The 15,906-nt window shown below is 42.0% G+C and overlaps 1 protein-coding gene and 1 long non-coding RNA gene across 8 annotated transcripts in view; one reads left to right on the forward strand and one right to left on the reverse strand.

Moving 5' to 3' along the window:
* The window catches only part of GRHL2 (grainyhead like transcription factor 2), a 117,779-nt gene that overhangs the window by 53,865 nt on the left and 48,008 nt on the right, over nucleotides 1-15,906 (reverse strand). For all 7 annotated transcript variants that reach the window (XR_002826056.1, XR_002826058.1, XM_006101863.3 and 4 more), the window contains exons 4-7: nucleotides 12,144-12,537; nucleotides 8,535-8,590; nucleotides 6,530-6,686; nucleotides 4,619-4,730 (exon numbers count right to left, since the gene is read on the reverse strand). Coding sequence is in view for 5 of the 7 variants with exons in the window: in XM_006101863.3 (XP_006101925.1) it covers nucleotides 4,619-4,730; nucleotides 6,530-6,686; nucleotides 8,535-8,590; nucleotides 12,144-12,537 (719 nt within the window). In the remaining 2 variants the exon portion in view is untranslated. The remainder of the gene's footprint in view (nucleotides 1-4,618; nucleotides 4,731-6,529; nucleotides 6,687-8,534; nucleotides 8,591-12,143; nucleotides 12,538-15,906) is intronic.
* On the forward strand, nucleotides 6,469-11,660 carry LOC106699382. The gene is made up of 3 exons (XR_001350960.2): nucleotides 6,469-6,613; nucleotides 6,799-6,860; nucleotides 9,510-11,660. It is a non-coding gene; the product is annotated as an uncharacterized LOC106699382 (long non-coding RNA).

Below are 15,906 nucleotides of genomic sequence, written 5' to 3' on the forward strand. Positions count from 1 at the left end.
TGGGTATACAAAGCTAAAAAAATAAAAATCCTCTCTCCAGTCAAGAAGCTCAGCATCTAGTGTGATGGACAGAATGTAAAATGTTAAACCACGTGAAACATGGCCAAGTGCGACTGTCTAGATAGAAACCAAAACCCTACAGGGAGTGGATACCTCTGCCTGGAAGATTTCCCCCAGTGGGGACAGCGGAACGAGTTCTGAAGGGGTAAACAACCTACCAGGTAAAGGAGGAGCGGGGAGGGCTAGTCTAGGCAGGGGGAGCCTCGGAGGAGGAACGAAGGAAAGATAGGAAGCAACTAGAAAATCTGGCGAAGGGCAAAATAGGCCTATAGATTTGGCGTTCAGAAATTTTAATAAAAAATAGGTTACACTGGATTGAGGCATGAGTGATAGTTAGGGTGTGGGGTAGGAAGTGGGCTCCTCTCTTAAGACACATAGAGTGGAAGAAAGAGGAAGACCCAGCAATAGCTTGAAAGGAAGTCTGCAAAGATCAGGACCTGGGCGGATGGGCTGTTGGTGAACCATGGCATTGTCCTGGACCCTTTCCAGAGCATCTAGAAAATTCTATCAGGACGCCCCAATCCCCCAGGCACACCTGCCGAGGAGGAAGTGACCCCCCCACACACCCCCCAAAAAAAGCTGTTGTCCTCAACAAAATGAGCTCTTAGGACTCACACAGAAACGTGCATGTAATAACTGAAAACCCACCGTGGCTCAAACATTGAAAATTAATCTATTCTGCCTGACCTAAGATTAAACTTTTAAAAATACTTGCACTTTATGTTTTAAAATATATAACCTAAATAGCCCGCCATACTTTTATCACCTAAATGTTTTCTAACTGAAGTTGAAGACGAAAAGGAATGTCCCGTAGCTGTGGCTCTAGCACGTGTCTATAAAACAGAGGGTGCCTCAGGCCGGGCGAGCGTGTGCTCACACTGAGAGCCGAGGACAGACAGCGGGACCCGGGCCCCCACAGTGCCTGCCGCACACCCGGCTCTTCCCTGCAGTGGAGGAGGCAGGGACCAAGGTCCTGTCCTAATTTAGCTCTCACTCTGCCTGGACTCTCACCAGCCCTGAGGGTTTGGTGGTGGTTGTTATTTTTAAGTCGGCGGCTCTCAAGGGGTTTTGTGTTGAGTTGAATTTACGTTTTACTTTTCATATCTATTTGGAAGTGTGGAGACAGTCTAGGAAAACATCAAAAATCACAATTCCATTTACTGGGGCTCTTGGTAAAGGAAGGTCGCCGGCACTTACGCACCCGCAGGGAGAGAGCAGGTTTGTACAATCCTGGGGGAGGACAGGCCTCCAAGGACCAAAACTGAATGGCAGGGTGGGGAACCCGGGTGTAGAGAGGTGAGCTGCAGGGCGCACTTGTCTCCTAGGCCCATCTGGGCCATGAGTTCATGCTGACTACCTGGCTACCTGACTTTCTGGAAGGTGGCAGCTGCCTCCCCAATCCGCCTCCCCTCCCCTCCTCCCCAATCTCCACCCTCCCACTTTCTGCACAGCTCTGACCAGCCCAGCCCAGGTTTGGCTATGAAAACTGCAAGAAAGCTCACTGGTAGGACACAGCCAGAGCCGGGGGGGGGGGGGGGGGGGGGGGGGGGATGTTACTTAATTGTAATCACAACTTCTATGTGAAAGTGGAGTATGACTCCAGCCGAGAGAGCTCCTCCCCTTGGACAGATCCGCCGGCTGAGTGATCCCCAGTGGTCAGCGTGCCTGTCCTCTCACAGGCTTCTCTTTGAACTCGGAGAAAACTACTTAGAACGAAACTTGAAGAAATGTGTCGATTTAGTTGGAACTGATGTTTTCATGGAAAGCTTTACCTTAATATAGTAAAACTTCTATCAACGGGGCACAATTTAAAAACTGGCTCTTAAGAAATAGATCTGTAAGAGGGCACAGATGAAAATCCCATAATCACATGTTAATAGCCAAAGATGTGCTATAATTGCCTGCTAATTACCGTGGAAAAATTATAGGATTAATATTAACAATGTTACCTCGTACATTCTGATGTATTATCATCACCTACAGGGAGAGGTTACTGCGAACCCAAATGAAAGAGAGAGTTTGACTGAAGGGGCACAGGGTTGATTTCACAATTTAACTACAAAAGTATATCATTAATGGCTGCACTGCATGTGACCCTCAAGTAATGATGCTTATTTGTATATGCTTGTGGAATCCGTCTGCGTACCTTACAATCCAGACCACCCATTCTGAAGATGCAAAAGCAGCCACCTTCATTCTTTCAAAACATTTACGTGGTAAAGCAGTAAAGTAACTCTTAATTGCGGTCCCCAGAAAGAAAGTCCAAGTGAATATGCCTCCATGTATCTGTGGTGGCTTCTGGCTTTCCTTCAATGAAGTTAATATTAATTATTGAACGTCTAATTTTCCTTCTCTGCTTGAAAGGGGACAAATAGAAAAATGGGCCTGCCCCTGAACGTGGTTTGGGAATGATCCACTGTTCGGGTAGCCTTGATCCGTAGTTCAGTTCATTCTGTGACTCGTCTCGTTTCAGATATTATTCCCAGTGGCTCACACTGTGCTAAACGAGGCCACTCCACTTGTCATCATTCACCCAGTGGGTGCGCATGAGCGTGTGTGTGCGTGTGTGTGTGTGTGTGTGTAGGATTACATGAGAGAAAAGTCTGAAGGCAGGCAGGAGGCGATAAAGAAGAGAGCTAAGATCTGAAGTCCTATGGGAGCTGAGGAATCATTCTGGTCTAAGATAAGTAAACCTTGTAATAATATCAAAGTTGAAAAAAAACAGGTATGCCAGTCACACGCTTTTATCATTTGCCTTATTTGGACTTAGTCCACATTTCTATTTAATTGCTCCTCTCATTTTCTTGGGTAATAATTATAAGGCTAACTTTTCAAATAAAATAAAATTGTTCCTCTGCACCATGCAGATTGGCTACCAAGCAGGTTAAGGCAAGTATCTCCAAACCCTTGTCCTAGTCAGTCCGTCTTGGAGGTTTGGTGTATGACCTGGGGGAACAAGACTGTTCTTATCTCAGCTCTCACACTAATTAATGGGGACAAGTCACCTAGGATGGTAGGTCAACAGGCTCAGTTTCCTTGTTTATTAGATTAAGATATGGGACTCGTTAATAGAAGCTATATGTTTGTGGGTGTGTGCACTTTATGCGTGTGTGTGTGTGTGTGTGTGTGTGTGTGTGTGTGTGGTGTGAGGTAAAGAGTGGCATAGACGTTTTGCAGGATAAACCAGTAATTAGTTTTAATATGCTCTACAATGAGTCTCTCACCCTAACCTAGTCACTAACCTCTCTGCCATTGATCAAAGCGTTCTAGCAAGGGGAAGGTAGAATGTGTGCAAACATCCTTCTAATGTCATTGCTCAGGAATACTTTCTGGTACTCGACACGATGGGAACCTCCACTTTCTCTGCACTCACTGGGACTGCAGCCTCTTGGTCTGCAGAACGGAGTAATAAAGCCTACACATGAGAAATTATTTAGTGCTTGTGGGAACAGCATGGAACATGCTAAAAATTACTTAGAGACACATATATTACTGCCTTTGTTTTTAAGTAATTTCTAGAAACGGTAAGATCCAATCCTGACTTCCCTGCTTTGCTCTGAGTCTCAGAGGCTGATTCCTGAAACTGCCTTTGTTGGGAAGCATTTGTGGGAGATCAGGAGGCAGGGAGCGCCCAGGCACTCCTTCGCCTCCCTGCTCTTGGCACTGAGAGGAGTCTCTGCAGAAACTCCCCTGGGGTTCTACCTCCTTTTGGAAAGCAGGTCCCTCTGTGGCCACGGCTCCTGCTGAGGCAGCCCCCACCATAGTCCCAGCTCTTTCTGGGTGGCACCTCCAACACCCACCACCTCCTCCTTTTGATCCTCCAGCCCTGCAGGTAAGAGCAGCAGATTCCAGCAGCTGCTCATCTCTGGATTGCCTCATGGTGCCTCCAGCCCTTCCAACCTTTGCAACGAATTCCCTCCACGGCTCCATTTGGCATGGGCCCTGCTCCCCTGCCTGGACCCTGAGACTCGTCGAGGGACCACAGGTCTCCAGGGAACAGACATTGTGCTTAGGACTATACGGACTCCAGAAAATGTACTGGGCACATTCAGTACTTCTTAATGGCAGGGAAGGTCTCTTGGAGGTTTCACTGCCTGACCATGCAGTACTATTAGCACGAGATGTGTGTTAGAGCGAAGTAACACTGGATGGAGAATTAGAGAACTGGAACTCACTATCCAGGCATGTACCTTAGAGCCAACCGAGCCTGGTCATTCACCTCACAGAGGGATCAGAGTTCACATGGCCTGCTTAGAAATGGACACGGTTCTTGCACATCTAAATATATTACTATTATTGATGGGACAAATATATTACTATTATTGATGGACACAGTTGACTTTCATACAATGAAAGTGCTTTGCACTCAGCCCGATTTCGATTTCTCAGCCTGATTTGCACTAAATGGACCCACAAAGGAAAAGTGCCTAGTCTGGTGCCTGGCACATCAGGAGAGCTATGTGGGTCCTGGCTGTGACTTCTGTGCTGGGGACCTCCTGTGCATCATGACAACTTGTCAGTTCGCCACAGACCGAGAGGGAGGCCGAGGCCAACTCACCGATGTCGAGGACCCTCTGCTTCGCCGTGTGCTGCCGGGAGTGCCAGTACTTCCAGTACTTCAGCTGCTCGTCACGGTTCTTGTCTTCACTGAAGACCACCATCACCACGCTCTGCGGAGGCGAGAATAATGGAACTTACTTTTTGTTCTGGGCCTCGGCTGCTCGCACGGTCTCCATTCAGGAAGTTCTACCAGTGGTGCGTTTCTGTAATGCTGCTTTTCTTGCTTTACAAAGGCCCAGACATGCTCAGTTACATGGTTTTGTTTTAAAATGAGCCAACTTAAAAAAATGATTGGAGCTCGGCCAGCGTGGCTCAGTGGTTGAGCATCAACCTATGAACCAGGAGGTCATGGTCTGATTCCCCTCAGGGTTCATGCCCAGGTTGCAGGCTTGATCCCCAGTATGGGGCCAATCAATGATTCTCTGTCATCATTGATGTTTCTATCTCTCTCTCCCTCTCCCTTCCTCTCTGAAATCAATAAAAAATATGTTTAAAGAAATGATTGGAAATGAGAACAGCGCATAGAAAAAAAAATCCTACATTATTTTTACCCTGAGTCGTAAACAACCAGATAAACCAATTACCAGAAAATGTAATATTTTGTGAGGTAAGTAGGAATACCAAAAAAAAATATTTTTCTTGTACTAAAAACAAGCATATTTTTGAAATTTCTTATCTTAAATATAGAATCTGGCACCATTTATAAAGGAGGAAGTATCCATTTCTGGCCTAATGAAGTGCCTGAGGCTGGAATACTGGATTAATGAGAGAAATGCTAAAGTAATGAGAAGAATAGTAAAAGATGAGTTCATATTGATGAAGACAGATGTATGTCACAGATATTTCATAGACCAAAAGACACAAGGTCCACTATGTTTTTTATTTCAATACAATGTGTGATGTGCTTTAAAAATGAGCTTGAGAAACTAATCATCCAAAAACTCCTTTCGGTTCTCAATGATAAACAACCTCATTAAGCTAAATACTGTCTGTGATAATTCACTGTCATTTAGACAATGAAGAAGGTACCAAAAACAAACACATAAACAAGACCAAAGAACCCCTAATTACAGTCTCAGGGATATGACTCTCCCTTCTCACTCCATATCCCAAATACTTCTTAGTGGACATTTCCCCACCACTCCACAAGAATATTTCGTTGATTTATATTCCTTCATAATTTCTCCTCCGTAGCATTTTACACGCTGGTCGCACAAATCATTTTACAACAGGGCAGGAGTGTCCTTCAACCTCTTTTCAGAGCTCTGCTATACTTTTCCTTTTCAGTAGAGAGGGATTACCAGTTCCCTCCCTTTCTTGGCAGGAGTGAGAGTGCCAGAAGCTGGCAGGCTTCCAGGGCACTTTCATTTCCCACAAATAGGACCAACACTCATGAACATGAACATTCCTCCACGTCACTCCTGGGAGGGGTCAGAGCATGCCTCGCCCCTTGGCTCCTGAGTAAGCCTTGGGCTGCGAGGGCTTTTGACCAAAGTTGCAAAGGCTCCAGGGACACAGATGTACTGCATCCTCCTTTACAGAAAAGAAAGCAGCAGCAAATATGTAGAAAAATGTTCTGACTTACAGCTGCTCACTGGAAAAATTAAAACAGACTGATTGCAAACAACAGCGGCAGCAGCGAGGTAGCACCCAGGCCATGAATGGAGCTGGGAAAATTCCTTGGATACGTTCAGAAAGCATGTTCCAAACGCGTCCCTTGCCCGGGGCTTATTGGTTACTGATTAAAATGATAAACTGCGAGCCAATCAGTTCTCTTGCCCCAACTCTCTGACATTTGTTCTGGAGTTATTTATTTTAGAATTTTTTTCCACACCCTTCCCACAAGGCTCTGAGGTAGCAACTGCATTCCTCGGGTCCCTCTGGTTGACTGGATAAACGCGGCCCGTACCCTGACTTTGCTGATGGGGTGTCGGAAGCATTTGTTGTCGCCAGTCTCGCTGAGCGTTATGGCGTAGAACTGTCCCTTGTTGAGGTAGGTCATGGGGCCCTCCCCCTGCTTCTGACGGAGAGACTTGGTGGCCTCCAGGGTGTACTGAAACGTGCCGCTGTGGAACAGAAAACGAGCAGTGGTCAGAGTCACTCACTGGAACACTACTGATCAATTTCACATGGATTATCGCTTGGTAGGAATATTAACCAATATTTACTCTGTTTCAGAGACAAAACACAGCAGATGGCAAAAGAGATGAGGCCAGACCAAAGGTCACTGCTAACACAAGGTATACAGACAGCATTCTTAATAGTGGCCCATAAACCAGATGGTTTGGAAGGGGAGGAAGTCCATGATGTGCCTGGCCAATGGTGCGAGGCCGTGCTAGGGTCTTAGCTGGCAATAGACAATGCCTGAAGTTGAAGAACTTAGAGAGTTTGCCACTTTTATCCTCGTCACAAACCAAATGTGTGAATGCTTTTGTTCAATTCACATACATGTAAATCGCCTTCTGTTTGTCTCACCGAGATATTGCAAATATATTCTACTTTTAAAAACTTCAAAATGTGAAAACCCAAAACTCAAAACTACTAAACATTCATTACTAAACATCTAGTTCCATAACAGGGAGTATTTTTTTATTTCTGTGTTTTGTTTCCTAAGCCTGCAGAAGCACTCATGACAGGTATGTGCAAACAACGGTCCATGGGCCAAATCCAGCTCATTGACTGTTTTTGTAAATAAAGTTTTATTGGAACACAGCTACAGTCCTTCGTTTAGTGAATGTGGATGGTGCTTCTCCATGGCTGCTTTCACACTGCATAGCAGAATTGAGTGGCTGTGACTGCAAGCCACCAAATCTAAAATATTTACTAGGTAGCCCATTACAGAAAATGGTTGCAAATTATTGCTCTAAATGATTTCCCTAATATTTTAAAAATATGGTTTAACTTAAAAAACAAAAACACTCGTTTTCCCAACTTGGAAGAAAAAAATCAATTGTTTAAAATGAGCAGCGGGTATGAATCATAATATCTTTAAACATGCTCATTCAGAAATATTTATTGCTGCTACACCACAGATGACACAATAACAAAAACTGTGTATTTTCTGAATCATCAGAATCTCTTCATTGAGTCTAACTATTTTTTAGCCCTTAAAATGGCTTACAAGATTACTGGCAACTCTTGCTTCCTATGTTGAACATTTTTGCAATGTCTGATTTTTTTAAATTTTTATAATGAGAAACAATTTGAAGGACAGAATAATATTCCTCTTACATGATAAAAATCATAGGCTTAAGCTGATAAACTAAAAACATTCCAGAATATGTCTTAGACCAAGGTGGGAAATAAATCATTCAAGACAGAATCAATTCCACTGTCATTTTGTATAAGCAATTCCAATATAGCCACTGAATCATAAAATTCATGGCCTGGACAGGATATTCAGGACTGCCTACACCAGTAGCTTGCGACTTGTCTAGGGCACAGGCTGTTTGAAAATGAGAAGAAAGCTGTGAACCCTCTTCCCAGAAAAAAGCACATATGAACATAAATGGTTCTGAATATAATTTCAGGGATCTCTCTAGCCCTCCCCCTTCCTCACTGAAATCAATAAAATATATATGAAAGTATAACTTGGGGGTACATTTACTTTCTTTTTTTTAAAATATATTTTTATTGATTTCAGAGAGGAAGGGGGAGATAGAGAGAGATAGAAACATCAAAACATCAATGATGAGAGAGAATCATTGATTGGCTGCCTCTCGCATGCCCCCTACTGGGGATCGAGCCCGCAACCCAGGCATGTACTAGTATATGCCCTTGAACGGAATCAAACCTGGGACCCTTCAACCCGCAGGCCAACGCTCTAGCCACTGAGCCAAACCAGCTAGGGCTTGGGGGTACATTTAAAGGCTCATCCGTTCATCAGTTTCCAGGGGCATCTCCTGGTAACCTACCTTGATGTCTGGTCATACATGTATTCCTCAGCACCGACTGAAGCACTCCGAAATTTCTACAAAATACCCAAGTTATAGAAATTAAAACCAAGAAGTGAGACATTATTACACATTTTAAAAAGTGATAAATGTATCCAAACTGTTTTGTCCTCACTTTAGAAAGGACAATTATATTTTTGGGTATTACACTTTCAGCTGTAGTGAAAAGGGCTACCATTTGTGCGCAGAACCCACACATCGCCTGCACAATGGGAACTACCCTCAACAAAAAGCATTTGTACTTTATGTATTTCTCACGCGTCTGCAGGTGTTCTTAAAGTGTTTGCAGGTCCTGGAAACTGTTTCCTCAAACATATAAAACATCTCTTCCACTTTCTATTACCTCTAATGCTTATTCCAAGTCAGAGAATCTGAGTTACTGGAACAGTAATTATACACATCATAGTCCAAGCATTATAGTAGAGTGGTTTGGAGCATAGTTTCTAGAGCAGGACTGTGTAGGGTCAAGTTCTAGCTCTCTTGCCTGCTGGCTGTGTGAACTGAAGCAAGGGCCATACTTTCTCCACCTGTAAAATGCCTGCTTATAGTGATTAGAAGGACTAAATATGCAAATGAAGTATAAGAACAGTAAGCGTTATACAGTGGAACCTCGATTTTTTAACTTAATTTGTTCCGGGAAGCTATTTGAGAAGCCATGTGTTCATGACAGAGAATCAAAGATTCAGATTTAAGCTTCTTTTATAATCAATCAATCAATCAATTAATCAGCAAAGCATTTAATGGGAATTTTTTGAGGCGTTATCATCTTCTTGGTGCCAGGAGAAATATAGAAAAACTATACGGCACTGTCCTCAGAGAGATAAAAATTGGTGGGTAAATTCACATAAAAACAACAAAAGAAACAAAAATACAACAAAAGTACAGCAAATGACTAACTATAAAAGGCTATGTTGAATCACTCATTTATTCATGCAGGTGTCCTGACTGGAAAAGCACAGAATGGGCATTGCCAGGAAAGGAAAACCAGCAATATTAGAAGATTTCATGGAGTCTGTGAACTTTGCTCAGACCCTTGGAGCCAAAGAGAACCTTTTACTGGAGAAATTAAAAGAAAGTAATGGGGTGAGAGAGGACCACCATGATTCAAGACAAAATGATAGGTATAAATGTGGTACATAGATGGAGTCAAGGATATAGGCCTGCCCTGGTTATGAAGGAAGGACCTGAAAGTCTACAGTAGCCACTAGCCAAACGTGCTGACATTGATTAGAATTAAATAAAGTTAAACATTCAGTTCCTCAGTCAACCAGGCACCTTTCAAATACAACACTGACACATGGAAGTAGTGGCTACCATCTGGGACAACATAAACAATTTCCATCATTGCAGAAAGTTCTATTAGACAGGATGAATTTATGAAAAGGTATTTATACTTAGTTAAGAATTAGGGAAATTTGGAGAATGAGGATAGCATGATGAAAAAGATATTTAAGGAAGTATTTTAGAGATAGAGGGGATGCATTTCCAAAATCTTTGAAGGAATATGTAATAACCTGCAACAACACAGGGTGAACCAGAATTAATAAACATGGCCTTGAATAAATTTATTGTCCATGCCATAGAGCTCTGCAGCCTGAGGATAGGCTACCCTACTAAAACATATTGGACTAATAACGTCTATGATTCTAATCCCCCAGGTGATATGAAAAGGTGTGATATACTACAACTGTTCAGACTCAAAGAGATTTGTCTATATGCTGACTGAAATAATCACTCCAATAACTATTAGTGCATGTGAACAAGAACTATGAAAAAAATAATCGATATGTTTTAGACACAGAATTACTATCCTCAAGTTTAAATTTTTTCCCTAATTCTGTTACATTATCTTTCAAACTTAAAAAAATTAAATGTAGAGTCCACTTGGAATCTATCACCATCCTTCATGAGACATGCTCACACTAATGGGTCACATGGCCCTAAATGATTTAGTATGAAGAATTAGAACCGAAATGCTGGGCCATTCTGGCTACAGTTACCAAGTTTTCAAAACTGTTTGGAAATCTTTCGATATAATTTGTAGGATGCCTAAAGGCAAGCAGACAGCCAACATCGCCATTGATTTAGCACATCTATATATTTCTTAATTATTTAGGCCAAACTACTCCCTTCCTGATACCACTATACACACACACACACACACACACACACACACACACACACACGAGTCAGTCTCTACTAGTGAATGAAACCTGCTCATTCAACAAGGGTCTTAGACATTTTAATAATATTCCTAAAAGAATACTAGATTTTAGACAAATTTTCCTTAGTGAAATTTACTTGGTGAGGTTACTGAGCTCATCTACCTAATCTATAGCCTGTTGGCAATGCCACAGCTAAAGATCATAATAGAGCATTCTATTTAATTCACATCAGATTAAAATACAATATGTAAGGTAAACACCGATTTCCAAGACCAGGAGAGCAGCTAAAATATTCCAAATACAGTGGGAATAATCTTCATATATAGTTTCTGGTAAGTTACTTTCTCATGCACCTAAAAATAAAACCCCAAATACAATAGCTTCCTTTCACCAGCCTCTTTATCTACAACACAAACACAACTGATAACACATCCCCCAAATAGCATGATGGTTCGTTGACATTGGACAACATCCACGGACTCTTCTGTGACTAATGGAATATTTCTACACCATGTAAGAAAAACATCAGGGCAACCCTTTAGTGAAAAAGCATGTACCTTACATTCCCATGTGGAGTGATTTTAAAACAAACAAGCAAGCGGAGATCACTGTTTCTGTAAATTCTATGGGCACAGGAGAAGAATAGGTACAAAGTACATATACACACACTTGATTATTGAAAATACAAATTCTTTCTTGAATATTCAATCAGACAAGGTCGAAGAAAGTTATATTGTTTTTTAAAAGAATAGGCAGACAACTTTAGCTACCCTTTGGGAAGGTTACAAACTAGAAGAGGTCAAGGTAAAAACTTTAAAAAATAGGAAGTTTCCACACAAAAATCTCTTCATTCCTTATAAATATTTAATTTTTAAGATCAAAACTAAAACAAAGGAATCTGTCAGCTAAGCGTCAAAAAAAATATTCCTCCACATACCTAGACCAATGGTTTATTAAAACCTGCTCATAATAAAAGACACAAACACATTTTTAAAAATAGCCGTCAACTCACAGTTCAATTCATTTATCCCACTTTAAAAGTAAATAGAGAACAAAAGTTAGCTGAGGGGCCCAGCCGGTTTGGCTCAGTGGTTGAGCGTTGGACCCCTGAACCAAGAGGTTACTGGTTCGATTCCCGGTGGAGACACTTTCCTGGGTTGCCTGGTGGCGGCTGTGGCTCGATCCCCAGTGGGGGTGTGCAGAAGACAGCCGATGGATGTGTTTCTCTCTCACCGATGTTTCTCTCTCTCTATCCCTCTCCCTTCCTCGCTCTCTAAAATCAATAAAAACATATTTAAAAAATAAAAAAAATTCAACAGATCTTAAATAAAATGTGTTTCTAAATTTAAAATGAAGTTAGCTGGGGGTTCTGGATTTAGGTTCTAATGAAAGCGCGGGGACTCACCTCGGAGGTTCCGTCCTTGAAGCTCTCGCTGTAAGTGCTGTCCGGGGTGCTGCGCTGGTCATCCTTGAGGTAGGTGCCGTGGCTGGCCATGGCGGGCGCACCGTACTGAGTCTGTTCAAAGATCACCACGCGCTGCTCCTCCCCGTCTCCCCGGGGATAGTGCACGGGCGGGGCCATGAAAACCGGCGTGAAATCTTCGGCTTTCACCACCGTGATCCCCGACACGGGGATAATGGCCGGGCTCTCGGGGACGCTGGCGCTGTACTGCTCCCGCTTCGAATTCTCCAGGTGGTCTTGGTTTAGGGAAAGGTTCACGGGGACAGTCTTTAGGACCTGGACTCGGTTCTCTCCTCCGCTCAAGTTACTCTGGGCTTCGCCGCTGCCAAGACAGTTTCTGTGCGTTGAAACCCACCCCAAAATAGGATAGAGTTAGAAAGCTCGCCATTTTGCAACCCTTGATAAAATAACGGTTGCAGGCGATAGTCAGTGGGTATGAACGTATCATAATCAGGAGAGGCTGATGGCGAACTTCACAATGGGATCCAAAGGCTCTCTGCATCCCTAGGAGGACAACTACACGTGTGTGCCTCCTGCAATCAGCCCCACCTAGAAAGTGCTATTACTTTAAAAAAAAAAAAAAGTTGACCTTAATTCTAGGCAAGCCTTTACATCTAACTTCCAGCTCTCGGGAAACACAGGAGCTGGAAGAAAGACTTAGCCAACATCATAAAGAAGCGATCAGACAAACCAGAATGCCGCACGCACGTCCTACTGACCTGGCTGCTTCAGTAAGTCAGAGGCATGAAAAAGGAAGAAGGATGGGGGCTTACTCTAGACTAGCAGAAATTTAAAAGACATAACAATCAAATATGATGAGAAGGTCTTGTTTGGATCCCGATCTGAACAAACCAAAGAGGCATTTATGAGGCAACAGGATTTTTGAGGCAATTGGATATGGACTGGGCGTCAGGTGATATTAAGGAAATATGTTAATTTAGTTAGGGGTGGTAAGGATTTTGAGATTATGTAATGAAGTGTCCTGGGTTTTTTTAGATATACAAATCAGAAGGAGTTGCGGTAAAATGACATGACTTATTTTAAATTCTATTGCCGTCGAAAAAAGAAAAGGAAGGGAAGAGAAAAGGTAGAGATTAAGCAAGTGTAACAAGCGTCATCACTGCAGAATCAAGAGGATCAGATGGGCATTTGGGGGTCACTACAGGGTCCTCTTTACTTCTGCAGATGTTTGAAAACTTTCAAAAGAAAACATTTTAAAATAGTTTTATTTAAAAAGGCAGGAGAACTAATATGGTCATTTGAGGGAGGGTGAAAAGGATATTTTCCACTTCCCTGTGGACTACACTAAAATTTAGAAATTGTAGGAAAAGTAAGAAGTGAGAATTTATCATTTAAATATTTTCACTAAATGAAAGAGTAACATGAGCTCACGCATAGCCTTAGCACTGAATTACATTCGGGGCTTAAGGAAGTGGTGTAACTATAAAAGAAGATCTCTCAGATCTCAGACCTCCTGGCTGGTACAAAGAGAAAGGAGGATTTAGAAAATTAATTCTTGCCAGGCTAGAATGAAGTATTTTCATTTACACTAAAGAACTCTGGGAGAGAGCAGAAGCAGAGAGAGACTGGTTAATGGAAGATTATTATTGATAACAAAATGATTTTACTAGCAAAGTCTCTGTGGTCAGTAAAATCTGAGGCCACCTCTCACTTATTTATTGATTACTCTGATGGATATACAGAGAAAATACATGTCTTGCATGGAGCCCTGTCCCCGATGTCTGCTTTATTTAAACTAGCATGTTCCTTGTAGGGCTTCCCAGCATCTCTCACAGAGAGAGATATTCTAATAAAATTGGTCCTCCCAAGAGTTGAGCTCTCTTGGCTCCTCTCTATAAAGGAAGTCCATTCGCTTCTGAGCTTGCCTAACTCTCAAGCAGGACTTGGTATTTCAGCTTTGATTTTTCAGATAAAACTTCAAAGTGAAGCTGGAGGAAAGAATGGCTCCGCATGAACACAGCCAACAGAAAAAATATCTACACGTCTCTGAGCCTGTCACAGATCTGTACAAATCATTCTAGAAAATAACCCTTTAAAGAATAAAATCGCAAGTCTACAAACATTCTGGCTTGAAGTAATAACCTGCTTTCGTGGCCAAATCAAGCGCTGAATCTGTATAGAGGACACAGTGAAAATTAAGAAATTATGTTTAATCTGAATCCAGTTAGCTGGAGGATGCCAAAACCCAGACCACCCATTTATATCAGCATTTCCTAAACCCCATTATTTAGAACATTTGCATGGAATGTTAATAGATGTTCCTCAAAGAAAGGAGTCCCATGATAAAATCAGCATTAAAACAAAAACAAAAAAACTCTTTGCCATAACAAGACCACCCTGGTGGGTCACAAACACCAGGAACACGGTAAAGGCCCCCCAGGCGTTCCTTCACCTGTTTAATTGTAACCCAGAATTTCTGAAACTCATTTTACCCCAGACCTTCTTGTGGAGGATTAACTATTAATACTGGTGGGTAATGTCCTGCAAGTTGAGCGTGGAAGTGTTGGTCTACATTTATTAGCTACCAGAGCAATTACCCAGTTTCCACTCCTCTGGGCTTGGAACTAGTGTAGTCTTAATGGCTTTGCCAAAATATGACAAGTTAACCAACTCCTCTATAGTTAAAGAGTTCATTTTAGCCCACATTTATTCATTCTTTAATTCATATAAAATGCCGGAATTCTAAACAAAAACGTAAGTCAGGAGATTTTTGGTGTTCTTAGAGATAAGCAAACGATGGAGTTGTATAAATCTAGCTCCGACGTTATTATAGGATGAGGACATAACAGGCTCAGCAGCATCCTACAACATGCAGCTGAGCCTCTGTAGAACAGCACTGGCTTTCAAAGCTGATGCGGGAGAACTTCTAGAACAGCGGTTCTCAACCTGTGGGTCGCGACCCCTTTGGGGGTCAAACGACCCTTTCACAGGGGTCGCCTAAGACCATCGGAAAACACATATATAATTACATATTGTTTTTGTGATTCATCACTGTGCTTTAATTATGTTCAATTTGTAACAATGAAAATACATCCTGCTTATCAGATATTTACATGACGATTCATAACAGTAGCAAAATCACAGTTATGAAGTAGCAACGAAAATAATTTTATGGTTGGGGGTCACCGCAACATGAGGAACTGTATTAAAGGTTTGCGGCATTAGGAAGATTGAGAACCACTGTTCTAGAAAGACATCCAAGAAATGGATGATTAAAACAAAGTAAGAATTATTGTGAGATACTGACTCACCTGCAATATAATTTAAAACTGAACCAAATATTATAAAAGGAGAAAAATGCAATGCTAAGAACGGTGCATTCAATATACTTTTTAAAAAAATTTTGGATTATGTCACTGAAAGTCTGTTTTCCAAAGAAGCAACTTCTGTACGCAGTTGTAATGATATCATGTTAGCACCTGGCACCTTAATTCATGAATGCACCGCCGATCAAATGATATCCTCCCAAATTCCATTCAGCCAGCGTCTACTAAGTCACAATTAGTCTCTACAAGGTGGTTTTGTGGATCCCTCACTGCCAGCTTTCTTAAAGGTATTCCATTAAAATCACAAAAATAACCATTAAAATACAATGAGCGCCTGTCACTTGAAAGGTGTTCCAAAAAATGCTTTAATAAAACATGGTTCTTTTGTCTATTATGATGCAGACAGAGTACACATCCGA

Source organism: Myotis lucifugus, unplaced genomic scaffold, assembly GCF_000147115.1.
Source record: "Myotis lucifugus unplaced genomic scaffold, Myoluc2.0 scaffold_385, whole genome shotgun sequence".
Taxonomy (NCBI): Eukaryota; Metazoa; Chordata; class Mammalia; order Chiroptera; family Vespertilionidae; genus Myotis; species Myotis lucifugus.